General features: G+C 38.7%; 2 protein-coding genes across 14 annotated transcripts in view; one reads left to right on the forward strand and one right to left on the reverse strand.

Moving 5' to 3' along the window:
• Positions 1-629: 629 nt before the first annotated feature.
• On the reverse strand, positions 630-5,739 carry SOWAHC (sosondowah ankyrin repeat domain family member C). The gene has a single exon (XM_081949506.1). The coding sequence runs from the start codon at positions 5,406-5,408 to the stop codon at positions 3,762-3,764; it is 1,647 nt and encodes a 548-aa protein (XP_081805632.1). The 5' UTR covers positions 5,409-5,739; the 3' UTR covers positions 630-3,761.
• A 56-nt stretch (positions 5,740-5,795) lies between these two features.
• SEPTIN10 (septin 10) overlaps positions 5,796-21,167 on the forward strand; it is a 42,266-nt gene continuing 26,894 nt past the window's right edge. The window contains exons 1-5 of one of the 13 annotated variants that reach the window (XM_081949512.1): positions 5,934-6,101; positions 7,082-7,129; positions 15,365-15,433; positions 18,402-18,510; positions 20,008-20,203. In XM_081949512.1, the coding sequence (XP_081805638.1) occupies positions 6,072-6,101; positions 7,082-7,129; positions 15,365-15,433; positions 18,402-18,510; positions 20,008-20,203 (452 nt within the window). In that variant the 5' untranslated portion in view covers positions 5,934-6,071. Of the gene's footprint in view, positions 5,821-5,925; positions 6,102-7,081; positions 7,130-11,585; positions 11,694-13,618; positions 13,643-15,364; positions 15,434-18,398; positions 18,511-20,007; positions 20,204-21,167 lie in introns of those variants that run through there. The other 12 variants (XM_081949507.1, XM_081949517.1, XM_081949518.1 and 9 more) reach the window with 12 other exon arrangements.

Consider the following 21,167-nt stretch of genomic DNA (forward strand, 5'->3'; position numbering starts at 1 on the left):
AATATTTCTATACCCAATGCTATCCATCAAGATCCAAGTAGCCTCCATAATAAAGTATGTTAATGTAATCTTAAATTGGTATGAGTATGTCTTTTCCTGGGCAGATATTTTTGATTATTATGAGACAAGTACTGTACAGTTAATTTCAAATCTTTAAAGTAAGAGGTGTGGGATTTCCATTGAAAGTCAGTTCAACAAAGCCAGTATCAAATGAGTGCAAATATAATTCCAAAATGAAAAGTACAATGACAATTAAGAGTTAGCTTTACCACAATTCCTCACTCAAGCATTCATCCAGACGTGTTTTATCATCAGTTTTACCAAATCTTGCAAAACTCTACTCTATTCAAGGATAAGGTAGCAAAAAAATCACAACCTATTTCCATGTAGGGTTGCTAGAATTAATAAAGCTCAATAGCTGGCACGTGTGGGGCAAAGCACTGATTTTGCATCTCCTCAGAAAGAAACAGCTCAAGATTCCTGATTTCATTCTGTGTAAGTCAATGTTGATATGTCAGTTATGTCACAGATTAAAACAAAACATTTCTATTAGTGGGAAGTAGACTTAGATGTTTGTGCTTGGGAAATATGAACTATGGTTGGAACAAAATGTACATATTAAGTCAGACTGAATTTTGCGTTATCAAAATTTATTCTTCATATACTTCTACAATTTGCAGATCTTAATTTCTCATGTACATCTACTGTAGTTGTGAAAATGCAACCTATACACAAGACACTGGTTTTCAGTATTTAGAATCAAAGAATTACATCTCATGTAAGTTTCCAAAATTTTACATTGTGCTCCTATGTCAAATAATATTTACAAATTCTTGTATTTCTATTACTAGTTTGTAACACAGAAAATAGTGCCTAAAATTTCAGTTTCAGCTGTTTGAGGAATACATTCAAAATATTTTCTGTGATACTCAGATGAATTGTGTAGGCCTAAGTTTCAGATGAACATCTAAATACTCATCTACAAAAATACAACCTCAGCTATAAATATGACAGAGAGCAATTTAAATGTTACAGAGCAAACACTTTAGAAAGGATGAAGTGGGTAGAGAATCATGGTCTTTGAGATATCATACAATAAAGTTGAAATTATTTCATGTTCTTTTAGTAAGATTTTTAATAATATTGGACTTCAGACACTATTCTGCACCACAGAATTTTTAACCTTTACATAATCTTTGCTAAAATTATAAAACCTTTAGTGCTATAATGTAGAATGTCACTTTGGAATATTTATTTTGCTACAAGTAGTATGTTGGTAAGACACCAGTGGCCTTCAACCTACTGAAATTATTGAAGAGAAATCTTGAATAAACTCTTTTTTTCGTAGTTTGCAATGGTTAACAAAGGCACCTGAAATTATAGCTTATAAACTAAAATTGAAAACACATTTTCATGTTTTTCTTGTGTGCATAAAAAAGTACCAAAGTAGTGTACCAGTTGTATAGTAACCAGTTCTTTGCAATTTAGGTTTTTTTACAGCAAAGTTTTTAGACTCTGTTAGATATCTTAGTAAGGATATTGTTACAACTTTTGTCAAACTCATGTTTCTGACAAGAGTATAAAAAACATTATCACTACATTTTTTTTCATTTTCCAGGTAGAAATTATACTTTAGATATTAATTAGGTATAGATAGCTGCCTATACAGTGTTGAAAAAATTAAAAACAATTAAAGTTGAATTACCAATATACGATTAACAGATGATGATTAACAGCCAAAAAGATAGTTGCAATGACAGAAGGGACAGCTATATACTTTTATTTTTAATACCATTTTTCATTTTATGGTAATTCTCATATTATTGTAATATCTTTAAAAAAACAGTAGTATAACTATTGTTTTAGAATTGCAATCTGTCTTTAAATCAGTATAAAACTATTATTTCCAAAATATTCAAAAACTAATTTGGAAACATGCTTTAGCTAGTTCTGCGTTTATTTGGCAGCATTGAATTGTTAATAGTTACATAAAGCAGCATCTGAGGACCAGCCCAGATATCTTTTGAAGGAAAAGTGCTAGTACACATTTAATAAAAATCACTACATTTGGAACAAATGTTTTTAAAAATATTACTAACTTTCCAGACACTCTTACTATTAAAGTAAAAAATGTGTTTAATTTTCACACTATAAAGAATTCTGTGCTTTTTAAAAACCACAGGTTTGTTCACTTAAAAAAAAGAATCGTAAAGCAAAATGTAAATAATGGAAGATTCTCTAACATTCTGTAACATGCGTCAGCAAATAATCATGTGCTTTCTGTATCTTATATATCAGATTGGATAAGTGTTCATCCACATAATTTACATTTCACTTCCAGTTATATAAATATGGATTCTTCTGGCACTGCTCGATTTTATCTGTAGAAATATTTATGTACATATTTATAAGCTAAGCACTATATTTATTAGCATTTTACTACACTAGACAGTGTTCCATTGTCTCCCTAATATCTGAATCAGCAATGTTCCAGAATGCTAAGAGATCTACTTAAGGTTTTAAGATTTCTCTTAAAATTCTAATTTCCTATTTCCTATTGAACAAATTAATGGCTAACCACTAGAACTAATATTCAAGACAGCTTATCCAAATGATTATATTGTTTACAGAAATGGTCACATAAAAAGAAAAGTTGTGCAACATGCTCATTACCATTGCTCTACTGTAACCATTCAAGTGGAATGTTTAAATTATTTTTCAAATTAAATAGTTTTCAGGCGTAGGACAAAAATTGACCAATGTCTTGTCTCACAACAAAACCAAGTTAATGTTATCTGTTAGTACCACATTCCCAAAGGCATTGCACTCAGTAAATAAACCATAGTCAAAGGTCAGAGCTTAAAAGTACATTAGAAAACTTTACAAATTAGGTGCAATGGGTATTCTAAAAGTCAATGGCACAATTGCCGTCAAGTTTACAGATTCTGGATAACTAATACAGCCTGCACCAGTTGTCACAAAACATTTTATATGAATGTCCTGGTATATTCATCTTAATTCATGTCTATTCCCGCAAAAAAGACATGGCATTGCCTTGCCATGCTAATGTGCATGAGAGGTGACAGAGAACACTTGGAAAGAACAGTAAGAATGGTTAACTGTTCCCAAATGCCATTTCTTCCTGCACATATTCCCCCTAAGCAGTTTTAATCACCTGGTTCACCTGACTAGGGTAATCCTGGAAATTGTCTTGCATGGCAATCAGCAAGACAATCACACTTGCCCGTTCATCAACTGCTGCAAATCCTAAATTCCTTCTCTGCAAATGCACAGACAATATTTCATTTGGCTTTTAAAAAAGTAAGTATGTTGAATACTTCGACAAAAGTAAAAATCATGAAGAAATGTGAAAGTATTATCGTCTCCCCAACATAGGTTTCTATGCGTGACGAATTTTAATAAGCAAATGGACTGGTTTTCTACCTTGCAAACCTCTATCATATGAGTTAAATTTGATGGAGACCACACATTTAATGTTTCAATAGATACTGTCTACACTGGAGAAATGTAGTCAATATAAAACTTGATCATTACTTTTTTAAAAACCAAGTTTATTTTTTTTTAAAAAAAGTTTTAAGCTTTGGTTCCATTAATCACTGGATTATGAAGCTCTAAAATATATCTAACCTAAAAACTTTCAAACCAAAATACTTAATTCTATTTAAGCCTGTTTAGACACGAAAGATATCACCATTAGGGTCGATCTTAAAACCATCATAACAAAGGACACATTTGTCCTTTTAACCAAATATGTTGGATTTGGGTCTGAGCTTGAAGGAGGCTTTCAGGGACTTTTCTTCCTCCTCCTCCTCCTCTGCATCCCCCCTGAAAGAAGGGGTGGTATGGATGATTTGAGTATGGAACCGGATTTTGTTGAGTCGGGGTTTTATCCTACCACTGCCAGAGGTTTTCCTACTGAGCTCTTTGCTCTTGTTGGGTGCTGCAGAGCCGTCTCCCGATTCCCTTTCATCCCCGTGATGATGGTGATGGTGGGAAAGCTTGTAAGTAATGAGGTTAGAGGGGAGCACCCTGGAAAGCCTCCAGCGGCTGCTGCCATTCGATGCCCCGCTGTCGACCTCATCTTGCAGAGCCCCGACGAGGCTGCGTACCTCTTCGGCGGTGCCCCGGCTCAGGTAGTGCGAGGCCTTGCGGCCGCTGTAATCCCGTATATCAACGTCGGCGTCGTAGGCGCCCACCAGCAGCTTCACCACTTCCAAGTGGCCGTGCATGGCGGCCAGGTGCAGCGCGGTGTAGCCGCCGCTGGTGCGCGCGTTAATGTTGATGGGCAGGCACTGCCGGTGGGCGAAGTTGACCAGCCGGGCCAGCAGTTCGGGATGGCCCAGCTTGGCCGCCCAGTGGAGGCACGTGAAGCCCGTGATGAAATCGCGCTTGGGAAACAGCGCCGGCTCGCAGCTCAGCAAGCTCTCCAGGCTTTCCCAGCGCCCGTCCGAAGCGCACAGCATCCAGGCGTGCTCCAGCGGGTCCAAGGCCACCGAGCCCCCGCTGCTGCCACCCTCGTCCTCGGCCGACGAAGACGCCAGGGAGGCGCTGTCCGAATCCCCGCCGCGGCTTCCTCCGCTGCCGCCGCGGTGCAAAAGCCCCCCGCGCTTCTGCTGAGGGGAACTGCCCAGCATCCGCTCCCGGAAGACCTTATGCCCACACCTGGGTGTGTTGGCGCCGGTAGAGGTTCCGCCCGCCGGGCTAGTGGAGGGCGGCGAGTCTTCTTCGAGCAGGGCCTCAACCGCGTCCCCGCCGGGTTTCTCCTCAGGCTCGGCATCGCCCGAGGGCATCGGCACCGCCTCCAGGCGTCGCGGGCTGCTCTGCTCTTCCACCCGGCTGCCGCCGCCTCCTCCTCCTTCTCCCGGGCTCTCAGGGCTCGCCAGAGGTGCCTGGGGGATTCGGGTTGAAAGCGCCTCCGGCGGTGATTCCGAGGCGTCGCCGCCGCCGCCGCTCTCCACGGGCGGCAGCTCTCCAGAAGCGGCAGAGGGATCCCCCTTCTCTCCCTTCAGCGGTTCGGCGCCGGCTTCCTCCTCGCGGGCCGCTCCTCCATCCTGGCCGTCTTCTTCGCCAGGCGGACGCGGCGTGTCCTCAGGGTGCCCGACAGCGTTCTCGGCTGGAGAGGCCGCCGCCAATTCGGCTTTCCGACCGCCGCGATATTTCTTGCGCAACAGCACATACTTGGTGCCGGAGCCGGGCTCCTGCCGCACCGTGCCCACGGCGTTGACCAGCTTCTTAAAGTGCTCGCGGGCCCGGGCGCGACTCTCGGGATCCGGCGAGGTGAGGAAGCCATGGAAATGGTCCAACAGGTCGGCGTTGCGAGCCCGGCCTCCGCGCTCTGCCAGGAACCGGAGCACCGTGTCCTGGTCCAGCTCCCCCGGCGCAGCCATAGGCGCCCACAGACCGTTGGCGGCGGCGGCCCTCTTGGCGATTCCGACCGCTAGCCTTCAGTGCGGGATCCCCTCCTGCCTCCTTCGCTTGGCCCGCCATGGCATCGTCGCTGCCACGAGACGCCCGACGGCATCGCCCGAGTCCGGCTTCTCCCTCTCTCTCTCTCTCTCTCTCTCTCCTGTCCTCCCTCGGTTGCCGGACCTCACCAAGCGCGCGCCCCCCCTTCTTGCTCACGTGATGTCCGCGAGGGAAACAGGGAGGCGCCTATCTGCCGTTTTCAAACAGCCCTCCCCTCCCTTTGAATGAATTTCGGCGCTGGGGAGGCTCTAAAGAAGCTCGCCGCCGAGAAGGAGAAGATTAAGGCGTTCGTCCGAAACCACGCCCTCGCGGGGCTCCTCCCACATTCAGAGAGTAGGTTTCCTACTCCCCCGTAGAAGTTAATGCCGCTCGTCTCTCCCCTCACCCCCCACCCGACCCCCCTTTACGTTCGTTTGCGGTTTGGGCGGGATTGGCTGGGCCTTGGCCCCGCCCTCCTTTCCGCGCGGCCTCTCATCACCACCAGTTACATTCCAGCTGTTGGGATTGGAGTTGGAAGTTCGACGCGGGCTCCCACCCTCCCTCCTCCATTGTCTTTGGCGCGCGGTGACCCCTCCCCTCATGTCATGGCTTCTTCCGATGTGGCTCGGCAGCTGGTAAGTCCGGGGTGTGGGTGGGAGAGGGAGAGCCGGCCTTGAATGGGCGACAACGGGTCCCTCTCGGGCTGCGGCCACACATGCCCGCTTTGCGGGTAGGAAATCCCACTGGATTCCCGGGCTTTACTTTTTGGTTGAAGGGGGAAGTTGCAATCCACGAGAGCCGTTTCGCCCCATTGATTTCGATGGGCACAGGGTTGGGCGGGCCTAAAGGATCCAAAATCAGCTCTGTGGGAAACTCCCAGATTGTTTTCATCCCATAGAAACGCTTCCAGCTTCCCCCATCGCTTACAGCGGGGGTCCCCAAACTTGGCAACTTTAAGACTTGCGGACTTCAATTCCCAGAATTCTCCAGCCAGCTTTGCTGGCTGGAGAATTCTGGAAGTTGAAGTCCGCAAGTCTTAAAGTTGGCCAACTTTGTAGACCTCTGACTTACAGCTTTATGTCAATCCGAAAGCACCAGCCTCTTGCCATCACAGCAGACAAACAAAAATAGGAAAGTTCGCTGCCCCAAAATCAGGGAGTGCTTGCTTAGATAATTAAAAAAAAATATTGTAGACATTGTTAGTTAGAGTTATACTTCTTTCCTCTGGGAATTTGAGGTATTGTAGCTTGTAAAGTAGGCTGGCCTGAGGAATAGTGACTGGCACAGAGTCACTTCCCTGATTTTCCATGTCTGACCATGGAGTTGAACTTGATTTCCCTTCATTCTAATCTAGTATCCCTAAACATTGCATTAGCTTCTGAATGTTCAGATTTACTTTCAAACAGAGACAAAAGTTGTCCATTGGTGGTGCCATGTGGCTAGTTGTGCCTAGGTTAGAAACAAAGTAGGATTTGGGTTGCTTAGGACTTGGACGGGAGATTTTCTGAATTATAGTATAGAATGGAAAATCAGAAAAGCATTCCGGAAGAAGCAGTAACAAATCACTGCCATAATTATCTATCTGTGTCTGTCTATCATTGCTTGTTTTCTAAAGAACATACATGCGTGTCAGGATTGCTGTAGCATTTCTCAAATGACTCAGGTAAGGCATTAAAGCCTGCTAAGAGGTTTATTGTGGTATCAGCTTATTGGATTAAACCTGGCATACTTCACAAGGTCTGTGGACCTGTTAAATTACAACTACAGTATAAAAAGAGTCCCTCATTCAATAGCTACTTGGCAGTTCAGTGAATCTGCCAAGGGTCAACTTTTACACTCACATTTAATTTACAATTACATTCACATATTAACCAACAAAATTGTTGCTGGTGCATAATGGTAATTTGCTTGGAAGACAGTTTCATTGAACGAATCTATTTTATTGAATAGATTCAATAAAATCTATTTTTGAGTCAATTTGAACAGCATTAAATTGCCAGTAGCTTTATGCTACCAATTTAATTCACCTTTATGTATCTATATGAATGTAAATGTATGCTATAGAGGCAAAAGGTGTATGGGTTTGTGTGTGTGTATGTATACACTCATACATATGCACATATAAGCAGCTTAATTACCTCTGTAGCATAAGCCAGTTTACATTCACAATATATTAATTTGTAAGGTTGCTGTCATTAAATACAGCCTTTGATTTATTTTCCTTGCCTTTGTCAGCTTTTATCATGTCAAGATTTTCTTCCACACCCAACTCTATTCTATAATCAAGTATCCTTTATGCTGGTAACTCAGCATTCTACCCTTACAGTAAAGCAACACCCATATTCTCATTACTACTCTTTTTGAATCTACTTAGCCCAAGTCTTTTTTTCCCCCATAAAGACTGCATTTCCTGCTTATGTTAACATCTAGGGATTATAATTTTCTCAGCTGCTGCATATTTTTAACTTTTTGTATTGTGTTTGTAATTTGATTTTATGATTGTTTGCTGCCCAGAGTGTCACTTGTTTGAGATGGGTGGCTATATAAATAAATTATTTAAAACAATTATTCAAATTTGGTTTTAAATATTTAAAAAACTTTACTGATGTTGAAAAATGGAATGCGTACTAAAATTTATCCACAGGCTGCTACTATTGTGGAATAATGAATAAAAACGAGCAGTGTTTTAAATAATTGCATATTTTTGTGTAATATTCAGCTGCTATTCTGGGTAGATCGTGTGTGTGTGTGTGTGTGTGTGTGTGTGTGTAGATCCTATTTGTGTGTATGTATGAGCAGTCCTAAAACTGCAATATGAATGCAGTAGGCAAATACTATTAACATCTTCTAGGGAAATATTAGAAATACATCCAAGTAATTTTTTACTATCTTTCACTGTGAAACACCCCCCCCCCTCACCTCTAAAGATATAATCTATTATTAGTACTATATGAACATTTAAGTTGTTTGTGTTTGGAAGAGCGTTAAGAGGTTTTCTAAAATTTAAATACTGATTTCCTTTGCGTAGATTTGAATCTGATTCAATTGCTTTTCCCATTCTATTATGAAATTAGATTGAAATGAACAATAGTCAGTGATATACTTTCTATGATTGATAGAGTTTTATTTTTCTAAGTTTGATTCCAAGCTGTACTTTGGCAATATACAGTAGTTGTGAGTGTACTTGTTGCATAAGAAACAAGTATATTTTGACTACTGTACAGCACTCTAGTCTGGATGATAAAGCATTAGCCTTGGTTATTGTTGTCCACTAGGTATGGCTAATTTTTGAAACTGCATGTGATAAATAAAGAATACATTCTGTAAAGATAGTGGCTTCTTCAGGTAAGGATTTATGAAGATTCTAGAGAAAAAAGTAATTAAAAAGATGACTACTATTTAAATCCATAGTACCAATATACATGATTTATAGCAAAGTTATTTAAATGTTCAAGCCCTTCAAAAGGTTTCCATATCACAGACACTTGAGTCACTTAACTTCCTGATTAAAACTTGCATCTACAAGTATTTTCTTTGGCAAAGATTCAGGGACACAGAGAAATAATTGGCTTGGTATTTCTGATCCGCTGTTTGCAGCAGTGTAGGAGAGAGTTTACATCCTGTTTAACAATGCATATTCAATTATATTTTGATTCTAGAGATTTATTCTTGCTAAGTGTACTTTTTTGAAGCTAAGATTTTGCTTTCTTTTTTAAAAATGATAGAAAGGTAATTTGCCAAATGGCCAATTGCATTGTTCTGCAAGAGGTAAAACAAAATTGCAGCTTCCACTAAGTTTTTATTATTTAACTTTTGTTTTTATTAATCATTTTAATAAAAAATAAACAGGGAATTTTCAAGGGTCATGAATCAAGTTAAAAATGCAATATTCCATGCTATATATACTATATAATTTTAAGACTACAAATCACTGTTAAGCTCCAAGTGATATATGAATATCAACAACAATGATCTGCCCAGTGCAAATTAATATCAGCACTGATATTAAGAATTGTAATTTCCACCTAAGTAAGAAGAGCAACGGTCCCCAAATCTTTTGAGCTCAGTGGACCTGCAGAGGCAGCAGTGGGGTGGGGATAGGGGATGGTTTTATGTGCATGTACGCACAGCTTTCACAAATGCAGTTTCGCATGGACATGAGTCTACACCAGTAGTGAGATTCAATTTTTTTTACTACCGGTTCTGTGAGTGTGGCTTGGTGGGCATGGCATGGCTTGGTGGGCATGACTTGGTCACAGTGGCAGGGGAAGGATACTGTAAAATCTCCATTCCCTCCCCACTCCACGGGAAGGTTACAGCAAAATCCCCTTTTCCTCCCGATCAGCTGGGACTCGGGAGGCAGAGAATAGATGGGGGCGGGGCCAGCCAGAGGTGGTGTTTACCGGTTCTCCAAACTACTCAAAATTTCCGCTACCGGTTGTCTAGAACTGGTCAGAACTACCTCTGGTATACACACACATGCATACTCGCCCACCACTTCTACGGACCGGTACCAAACACTAGTTCCCTGGTGTAGTGTATCCTGTGTCGGGAAATTTCACCCTGAGCTAATGAGGTCTAGAATCGACGGCTTTTCCAAACAGCATATCTTTAAGAAAAACAAAAATAAAAACCCGAGAACATGTTCTAATGAAAAACAAGCTTTAATACAAAAATAAGAAATAAGATCTAATTGTTACATTTTGGTAAGAGCAAGTTATCGTCCACCTTCTTGGCAGACGAACAAAGATAAAAAAAAGAAGTCTCTGGAATGTGTGATGTATTATAAACGTGTTAAGCATGTGCAGTACATCACTTGCTGATAAAGGCCTATGACCTGTGCAGTAACTCTTTCAGTAACTATTCAGTTCAGCTAGCAAACAATTAACGCAGTGACATCCTGGAAGCAGATAGTATGTACAAAGCTAATCCAGTACAGTAGCTAAAATGGATGATCAATAATGGTGAAAGGTGAGTTACAGATCAGGAGACAATGAACAGTGAAAGTGAAGAAGTGATGAACTACCAGGCAGAGTTTGCTACTAGTTTTCCCAATTGTTTGTAGGATAATGGAGTACTGCAGTGATTGCTGTCTTTATCTTCTACCTGTACAGGTAGTCCTCAACTTATGACTACAGTTGAACCCAAAATTTATTTTGCTAAGCGAGATAGTTGTTAAGTGAATTTTGTCCCATTTTACAACCTTTTTGCCACAGTTAAGTGAATCACTGTGTTGGTTAAATTAGTAACACAGTTGTTGAAATAAATCTGCCTTCCCCATTGGCTTTGCTTCTCAGAAGGTCATAAAAGATGATCACATTGCAACCATCATAAATATGATTCAGTTGTCAATCATCTGCATTTTGATCACCTGACCATGGAAATGTTGCAGTGGTGGCAAGTGTGAAAAATAGTCATGAGTCACTAAATGAACTGTTGTAAGTCAAGGACTACCTATATACTTGGTAGCAATGTAAGATAAGATAACATTTTTTTAAAAAGGTTGGGAGGGAAATTCGGCTTTTAAAATGGGCTTCAATCTATTTAAACCACTTTCCATAACTATTTACAATATTTCTACATAATACAGAAATATATTCTAAACTGGTTGTTATATTTTAACAATTTTTAGAGAATGAACTGACCTGCAAACTGGGGTCATATTCTAGCAATAAAGCATCCTAATATACCCATTTTCTTTACAACATTCAATGTGCATTTCTTTTTGGCTATCAGTGATTGTATCTAAAGTTCATCTCACATCTAATTGTACAGTCTTTTACTTGTAGAGATGTAGAGCTGTAGTTCATGACTTATTAGTAAATTAGGCGTAGCAAATCCTTATTTGAAGAAATTAAACTGATCAAGGTGTGTTGATTCAATTAAAAAATCATTCTCTTTTTTAGTATTTCAGTAAAACCTTTGCAGTCTGCATTCAATACAGAAATAGGCTGGCTGATTGATTTTCTTGTAGATCAGAGAGATGAAGCTTCTTTCCATGATGGAAGAGTTATTTGTGTTGTCTCATCAATTATGTAGTGGTTGACCAAAATTTCTTGAAACGTTTTATAATATATCATAGATATGTGATCAGAATCAATCTTTTATTATGGCCACAGGCAAAGAAAACAGAATAAAAATAAAACAAAACAGGACAAGACATAATAATGTACTACAAATAATGGTGAGATCATCAAGGGATGGCTACGCTCTGCCCATTTTTACAGGTAATTTAGCTACCTACTGATTTGATAGTAACAGCTGTCCATAAAACAGATCCAAAGTTTCCAGATATTTTGTCAGATAAGGAGTTATAAAATATGTCGTAATAGAGCAGTGATGGTGAACCTATGGCACGCGTGCCACAGGTGGCACGCGGAGCTATTTGTCAGGGCATGCGAGGCGCTGCCCTGTCAGCTGGCCAGCGCGCATGCGCGCGCTGGCCAGCTGAGTTCACTGTTTTTAAAAGCCATTTTTTCGCCCTCCCCAGGCTCCAGAGGCTTTATAGGAGCCTGGGGAGGGCGAAAAGAGCGTTCCCCCCCCCCCGGAGGCCCTCCAGAGGCTTCAGGGACCGTCCCTGAAGCCTTCGGAGCGCTCACAACGACCCTCCGAGCAAACTGGAAGTCACTTCGCCATCGCTGTTATAGAGGGTGCAATATAACAGGACAGTGGTCCACAGGGCACAATTTCGGCTATTATGGGACTTTTTTGTATTGCCCCTCCAGAACTGTTGTGGAAAGGGCATTACAATTTCCTAGAGTTAGTGCCCTCCAAAATTTGGAGACAGTTATATGCTCTAAATATCAAGTCCTAAATTCTTCGTTTCAGCTTTTAAAAATCAATACTTTAGTTTCATCTTTTGTAATGTGTTTATTAAGAATCCACTTTTTTTGATCTGCAAGTAAAGCAAAATTTGTTCATTCACTTAACAACTGCTTTAACAATCATGGCAAAAAGTTCATAAAAAGAGACACAACTCACTTAACTCTTTACTTAGTAAAGGAAATTTTAAACTCAATTGTCATAAGTTGAGAACTTGCTTGTATTAATTTGTATTACTTGTATTAATATTTTACATTAAAATTATCTATGAAATATATTAAAATTGCATTATTAAAATTTGTATTGTATTAATTTGTATACTAAAACTCCAAACATATTCTGCACTCTGAATGTCTTAAGTTTTATTACAAAATGAAAAGCTAGAGTGGATTTTCTTTATGTCAGAGCTCCCTCTCGTGGTTATAAAAATCTTACAAATTCCATCGAAAATAGAAAAATAGAAAAGATTAACCTTACAAAATGCAGATAAAATAAAGCTGATTGCAGTACAATAAACCCCAGTAAGGCAAATAAAATAATAACCAAAATAAATTATTTCCAAATTGGCAAAATCCTTACTGTATCATTGTATCAAATGGGCAGGTTCTTTTAAATTGATCTGAGTTCTGTGGATTTGTCACACAAAGGAAAAACCTTAATGAGCTGTCATTTGAAATCCATTATATAACTTTTAAAGTATCTTAATACCTAGAATCTTAATAACTAGTATTTAGGTATTAATATTATGTTATGAAATCAAGAGGCTCCTATCGCAGTGGTTGTTGACTGTTTTTTCTTGATGATTAAGCATACAGAATACCGTTAAATGATTTGTTTGGATTCATAATCTTTCTGATCAAGCATAAGGCAGATCCCAGTCTTATTGGTAACCTTAGACAGGAAAATGCAACTAGTATTGTAGGTTTAAATGGAATTTGAAAGAACCCATCTCAGCAATCATTTTCAGACTTGCAGAGGAAAAGAAAGAGTGTGCCATCTCTGTTTGACTTTGACACTGCCTATTGCAGGCGGAAAGCCTCTAACAGAGGAACTTCAAAGATGGAAAATCACCTATTGTTTCCTGTATCAAGGATAGGAGTGGATAACCAATTATTTTTCCCATTGTTGAATTATCATTGATGGAATTCTTTGCTTTAGAACACGCTGGCTAGAGCTGCAAGGAGTTGTTATTTTAGCAACAAGTCCCAAGTCTCCACTTTTATAACTGTTCAGGATCTGCTGCTTCTTCTGCTTCTTTTGGTATATACATTGTGTAATGTGCAAACAGTTTTTCCTCTTGTTCTTTATTGTGTAGTCACGGATTTAAATCATGGAACTTACATCAGTAAATTAGGTGAGTCTTAAGGTGAATTCATAGCTAAAGTAAAATTCCAGTTGCCTCTGTTTAAATCTTGGTATTTGCCTTTAAGGTAATGTCAGTGTCATTAATTATTTTGGTATGTGATCACATCATAAAATATACAAGTAATTTATGTTGCAACTATTGAAACATAGGAATAGGGTATCAAAAATATAAAGCTAATAAAAGGGTCAAATGCTGGCACTACATAGAAGAATGTTACTCTGTAGTATATTTCTATAGAACAGTCAAGGAATGTTTCTTTATGCTGAACATATAGTTTGAGAAAGGATAGTTTGGAGCAATCTTAGGGTGTCAATCCAGAAGTGAAACCAGTTTCTTTATTCCCAGGGAAATTGATATGCTTTTTAAAAAACTGTTGTTGCTTTTATGGAAGTGTGTATAGCCTTGAATGGGAGGATTGGTAGGAACGCTGAAATTTTAAGAATATGTTGGAGGTAGTTTCAAAAACCATTACCTTGAGGGACATGTCTATTCACAAATCACATACCGATGAGGTTATTCCCTAAAATATTTGCAGTTCAGTCTACCTTTGCTTTTTTTTTTTAGGACAAGTTCCAAATATGGTGCTGAACTATAACCATTTACCAGTTTTATTTAATAACAGTGCCTGGGTAGCCTCAGATACATTCATGGAAACAGACACCAGAGGCTCGTGCTTTACCTTGAAGCATATTACCTTCTTATTTTTATTTATTTATTTTCAGTATTTCTAGACCGCCCCCTCTCCCCGAAGGGACTCGGGGCGGTGTACAGGTGTGTCATTAAAACGAATACAAAAGACGAATATCCTATACCCTTAAAAACGAATTAAACCTCATACAACTGTACAAAAATTAAAAATTAAATTAAAAACAACTAAAAGTATACCCCTAGAAAATTTTAAAAATGCAGGCTTGAGGAACTAAAATTGAGAATTAGGAATTAGGCCAGGCCGGCTAGATTGAACAGGTGGGTTCTTGTTTAATGCAATTTTATTTATTTACTTATAATTAGATAAGCAATAGATAAGGTCTATTAAGTGGTGGGGAAATGTCTGCTTGCAGGCTGAGCGATAGTACTTAAACTTAAATACTGCTTCATAGTGATTTACAGCACTCTCTGAGCTGTTTACAATGTCAGCATATTGCCCCAACAATCTGGGTCCTCATTTTACCGACCTCGGAAGGATGGAAGGTTGAGTCACCCTTGAGCTGGTCAGGATCGAACTGGAGTGAGTAGTGAGTTAGCCTGCAGTACTGCATTCTAACCACTGGGCCATGTTTTCTACAATGCTGCTTAATTAATCAGTGTATTTAATTGAAATACTTGTAACTTAACCAAAAAGTTGTCCCTTTTAATGTATTTATGTCAGCCCTTTGATGTTGGTCAGATCAAGAAAACAACTAATCATTGAAGTGATTAGAACTACACCTTATTAAGATTGGCTATTAATAACAGTACCTTGAGCAAGTCTGATTGTGTTGATCTCTCCTCCCTCTCATATTCCCGTGTATCATGGAAGAGCTTGCCTATCTATTTTCCAAATATTGACTTAGTTCCCAAACTTGAGGAATATTTCAGTCCTCATTTTTTTATGTATTGGTTTTCCCCATCTCCCTTATTCTCTATAGCTTTCCCATTATGATCAGAATTATTTCTCTTTCAAATTTCTTTAATTTGACTGTCCCAAAATTATTTTATTTACTGTTTCAGTACTATCAACCTGACATTGGAATGAAAGGACCCTTTACTTCATCAGCAGATAATCATGATGCAGGAAAAGTGAGTTGTTCTGTTCTGTGTGTTCTCTCCGTTCTGTTCCGTTCCTTCTGTTCCATTCCATTTAGCTGTATCTCACCTTTATTATTTTTACAAATAACTCAAAAGTGGAGAACATATCTAATACATCTTCATCCTATTTTCCCTACAATGATGACCTTGTGGGGTGGGCTGAAAGAGAGTGACTGGCCCAAGGACACCCAGCTGACTTTCATGGCTAAGGAGGGACTAGAATTCCTTCCCTTCCTGTCCAGTCCCACCTTGTCCCAGGCAGCTTAAATGTCTGCAAATCTATCATAGCATTATATAGGTTCCTCCCCTCCCCCACCTTACCATCTACATAATCTACATACTTAGATATTTATAGAGCATCCTAAACAATTGCCTGTTTATTCTGGCTCCAAAGAAGACATTTCTCAAAGTAGTGATAGTGGCTATTCGTAGAGGATATCAGTTGATAAATCTCTCGCTGCCAAGTGCTGTTTAAAGCCATTTCACCAGAGCAGTTCCAGTTTTTAGGACTGTGTTTCATAGGACTGCACTTCTCAAAGTATGCATGGCTATGCTGTACTCTGGTGTCGCCGACAGATACTTGCATAGCATTATTAATAGATGTTTGGGTCTAGAAATATGCTTCCTTTGGGAGAGCACTGCTGTCATCAGTTCTCTCTTACTTGGGCATTTGTCTGCTGCCCTAAAGTCAGCTTGCTACTTAACCTGTAATGAGATGCATAGAAACCTCAACAAAGAGTAGGAAGCTTACTTGTAGCTATGATTCCTAGAACACTCATATGTGCATTCACACAGTCCTATTCTCTTTCCCCTTTAATGCGTTTTCTTTATTGAGTATCCTGTTAGTCTTTATTGAGTCTGACTGTCAGTCCTTTAGAATGCAAGAGAAAGAGGGAGCATTATCTTAGGCATCCATGGTAAGATGGAGTTCTTGCTCCAAATTTCCTCAGTTGTGGAATATTTCCAATAAGGCTTTTGCACAGGTGCAGTATCTATATGTACGAATGGACTGTTTGCCACTTGAAGACACACAGTTGCAGAAAAAACAAATCTGTTCTAAGGGGTATAGCAATAGCACTTAGACTTATATACCACTTTATAGTGCTTTACAGCCCTCTCTAAGCCGTTTACAGAGTCAGCATATTGCCCCCCCCCCCCCCCACAATCTGGCTTCTCATTTTACTCACCTTGGAAGGATGGGAGGCTGAGTCAAGTGAGATTCAAACGGCCAAATTGCAGGCAGCCGGCAGTTAGCAGAAGTTGCCTGCAGTACTGCACTCTAACCACTGCAGCTATTCATACCTTGGATTTATTATGTAAGGAGACATTGGTATGGGTGGCTTAATGAAGACATTTCATTATTTTAAATACTAAAGATCACAATAAATACCATAATACTTGTCATTTTATTGAGTAGCTTTGGCTATGCTAAGGAATGACCAGAAACCTATTCAAGAGTATCTTTCAGAATTTGGATTCAAGCTGTCAAGGATATCTTGTTATGACATTAACATTGCAAGAAGCTCAGAGTCTCCAGAACTGGAGCAACATAAAAGTTGTGTGAATAAATAAAAATGTTTCAGAACTAAGAACTTCTCAACAGTGCTGATCATGGGAAAGAAAACATCAGAAGTCCCTGAAATTGTCTATATCTACAGATGATCCAGGGAATGAAATGGCTCAGTAACTCCTGACCACAGGACCTTAGAGAAGCTGCAAATAGTATTCACAAACAAGGCTTCTTGTCTTTTCTAAGTCCAGCAGAAGAGTTCCTGACCCTCTCTGGAATTCTCGGTATATACACATGACTAAGCGATAGAAAATGTGACTTTTTTCCAGCTTATTTTCAGTTTCAAGGCAAATTGAAGTAGTGCTAGACTTTATGCCTCTTCTGTTCCTCCAAAATCTTTTGTAGAGTGTTAGAATACTTCGAATAGCTCGGGTCTGGGAATTAGCAATAGCACTTAGACTTGTATACCGCTTCACAGTGCTTTATAGCCCCTCTCTAAGCAGTTTACAGAGTTAGCCTATTGCCACCCACAATCTGGCTCCTCATTTTACTGACCTGGGAAGGATTAGTTGTCAATCAATATTGAGGACTCTTGTAAACAAACATTTAATAATAGCTAGACATCATCATAGATTTGTATGGGTGGTGCTTATGTTATGAAAAAAAATGACCTACTCAGTTTTTTCAGATGCATGTTGGTTGAATTTTAAAGATGTGTATAAACATATGTTGTGGTTATATATTAAGCTTGCTGATAGAATCAGCACTGCATTCCAGAGGGAACAAGTGCAAGGCAACCCAATTTTGTGTGTGGGGGGGGGGAGGGGGGCATTTCTTTTTTTAATTTGCTGTACTTGCTGTCTGTATTGAAGCTCTGCAAATAAAAGGCCAGGTGATTTGGTAACAGAAGCATCAAAAAGGATGCACAAGCTTGCAAGAAGGAAGGAATAGGAAACTGAAGGAAGCAGAAAACTTCTGAAAGGATTAATAAAAAGAAGTGCTTTAAGCAAAAAAAACCATGGAATTAAGCAAAAAACATGGAAAAAGGGTTGAGGAGAAGAAATGACATAAAAAGGGAGAAATAGAATGATAGGAACCTAAACGTTCATTTTCTTTGGTGCTAAGCTTATTGGTATATACCAATATTTATTCAAAAACTGGAAATGATTACTCTTTAGTAAATACCTTGGAAGTATTGTAATAAAGGAAGAATAACTTGTGGTTGTGCAACAGATTAGTAACAGTCAAGAAGGTTTTAAAATTCTATCTGCAGATTAACAGTCCATGGTGATTTTTATTTGGTTGAAAAAATTAAGCCAAATGTCACCTAGTGAAAAATGTTAATATGTAAAAATATTATCCTATTTAGATTGATCAAAATTTACTAGTATCATAGATATTACATTGCAGTCTTATGCCCTAATATTTTTTACTGTTTCACTTCAGCAGAATTGTCGATCCTTATTCTTGTCTGGCCATGTTGGTTTTGATAGTTTACCAGATCAATTGGTTAACAAATCTATCCATCAGGGATTTTGCTTCAACATTCTCAGTATTGGTAAGTAATTTAATTTTCAAAAGTGTAAATTAATTTAAACAGGTCGTGTTGAAAAGCCTGAAGTAATGAAAATGACAAAGATATTAATGTTGACCTCTGGATATTGTTCAAAGGTGACATAACTAAGTTTCTTTACCTTTTTACAGTAAATTCCTTAATCTGTTTAATTAAATATATTTAATTCCTTAAGTACTTTATATTCCTTAACTGTTTCCGCGGCTTTAAGCTTCACAAACATTACAAAATACAGTGTTTTTTTATGATTAGCAATAATTCCACATTGGTTTATTTTGATAGTAAAAAATAGCTTTTAGGGCCTTTGTATTTATTTAATGAAAATGCTATTCCATTTTTCCTACAGAGCATTTCTAAACATTTTCCACCTATTTTCAAGAAATACTTATCAGGGTTAAAAGAACTTAGTGAGTAATTTGCAAATAAAACTTTTAATAAATATTATTGTTCGTTTTTAAAGTCAGAAGCTCATCTGAAGCAGAATAGGCTATAAGTCCAATTATAATAAAAAGTATGCTTTTTAAATAGTTTAAAATGGATAGTCCTCAACTTATGATTGTTTACCAATGGTTCAAAGTTACCACTTGGAAAAAGTCACGTATGACTTGCACTTGCACTTATGACCGATGTATCACTGCCATGGTCACACAGTTGCAATTTGTGCACTTGACAACTTATTTACAACTGGTTCCCGCAACCTGAAGTCACATAACCATGATTTGCATCTTTTTTTTTGCCAGTTTCTGACAAAAATTGAATTTGCTTAGCAACCACCATTAAAATTTTGTAAAATTATGTTCAACCTGACTTAGGACCACAATGACATACAGTGAAAATTCTTGTCTCAATTATCATCATAAGTCAAGGACTACTTGTACGTATGACAGATTAAAGATGGATATTTCATCCCATATCAGTCATTAGGAGCTTATTGTTTGGTTCAGTTGTGTCTCAGCTTACTGTATTTTAGAGGATTGATGTGAGAGTAACTGAGAAGTGAAAGCCATGTATGCTAGTAACTTATGAAGACAATATTTGAAGAGAGTTGAATGAGATGGGATTTTTTAAAAGTGATAGCATGTTAGAGGCCAGCTTCTGAAAACTCAGAAACTGCTGTTTCAGTTTCTTGGATACAGTTCCAATAGAGTAAAAGAAAAAACTGAAATGAAATCAGTGATATGGAAGTAACAGGGGAAGACAGAAGGAAATAAAGACTTGATGAGAAGCAACAGTTCCTGCAGGTTGCAGAGTGAATGAATGGGCACCTGATGTCTTTTTGAAAAATGCTTTTACATATTGTTCAGATGTTACTATACAAATTACAAAAGAAAAGTCATTTCTAATTATATCCCTAATAAAGTTATAACAAAACTCACTGTATTACTTTTAAATGGTAGAAATGAAATTTTTCTTCTTGTGCTTCAGTGACATTTATGCAAGTGCAGCTGTGATATAACTGTACTTTAAAATCTCTAATTTTAGGAGAGACAGGAATTGGAAAATCAACTTTGATTGATACATTGTTCAATACCTCTTTCGATGATCATGTGTCAACACACTTTCAGCCAAATGTGAGGCTTAAAGCTCAGACTTATGAACTTCAGGAAAGCAATGTCCGATTGAAGCTGACAATTGTAAATACAGTTGGATTTGGGGACCAGATAAACAAAGATGATAGGTCAGTATCTCGTAATTCAAATGAGCTGCCTGCTGCTCCTAATCTAGATTCTTGGCATTTATTTTATATAATAGAACAAATATAACCATGCATATCAGTAAAGCATAACATCTACTAAAGCCTCTAGTAATCATTTCCAAATGGTTGCTTATAGTTGGCAATTATGTTCCTTCTTGTCCCACTATGTTGAATGGGTTGGGTTTGCTAGGCTTCTCAATACTAAGAATTAGTGTTCAGATTAGTATTCTTGTGTCCTACCCTTCCATTGTAAACTGAGTGGAATAAGTTATGCATTTTATATAATGGACAATAATAGGAAAAAGTAACATCCATAAGATTAAAGTTGACTCTGCTTTAGGACTTCACAATTTAAGATAAAAGTAAAAATTCCCCTGCATATGCGTGCTAGTCGTTTTCGGCTCTAGGGACGGTGGTGCTCATCTCCGTTTCTAAGCTGAAGAGCCAGCGCTGTCCAAAGAAGTCTCCGTGTTCATATGGCTGGCATGACTAAACGCCGAAGGCACACAGAGTGCTGTTACCTTCCCACCAATGTGGTCCTTATTTTTCTACTTGCATTTTTTAACGTGCTTTCAACTGCTAGGTTGGCAGAAGCCGGGACAAGTAACGGGAGCTCGCTCTGTTAAGCAGCGCTAGGGATTCAAACCACTGAATTGCCAACCTTCTGATCGACAAGCTCAGCGTTTTAGCCACTGAGCCACCACGTCCCACCTCACAGTTTAGTTTGTTCTAAATTGAATTTTTAAAATGCTGTCATCTCCTTGGTTTTTTCTAGCATACATAGGGAATGGCTCTATTGTTTTGATTTTATAACACAATGTGATGAGTTTTGACGGAATATTAAATGATTCTGAAAAAAATAAAGACTGCTGAATTATATTTTTAAAAGCTGTTTTAGATCTAGATTTGTTGCATAGTTAGAAAATGTTTTCTGTCCTTGGACAGA

This window comes from Natrix helvetica (assembly GCF_964273705.1).
Source record: "Natrix helvetica genome assembly, chromosome: 3".
NCBI classification, from domain to species: Eukaryota; Metazoa; Chordata; class Lepidosauria; order Squamata; family Natricidae; genus Natrix; species Natrix helvetica.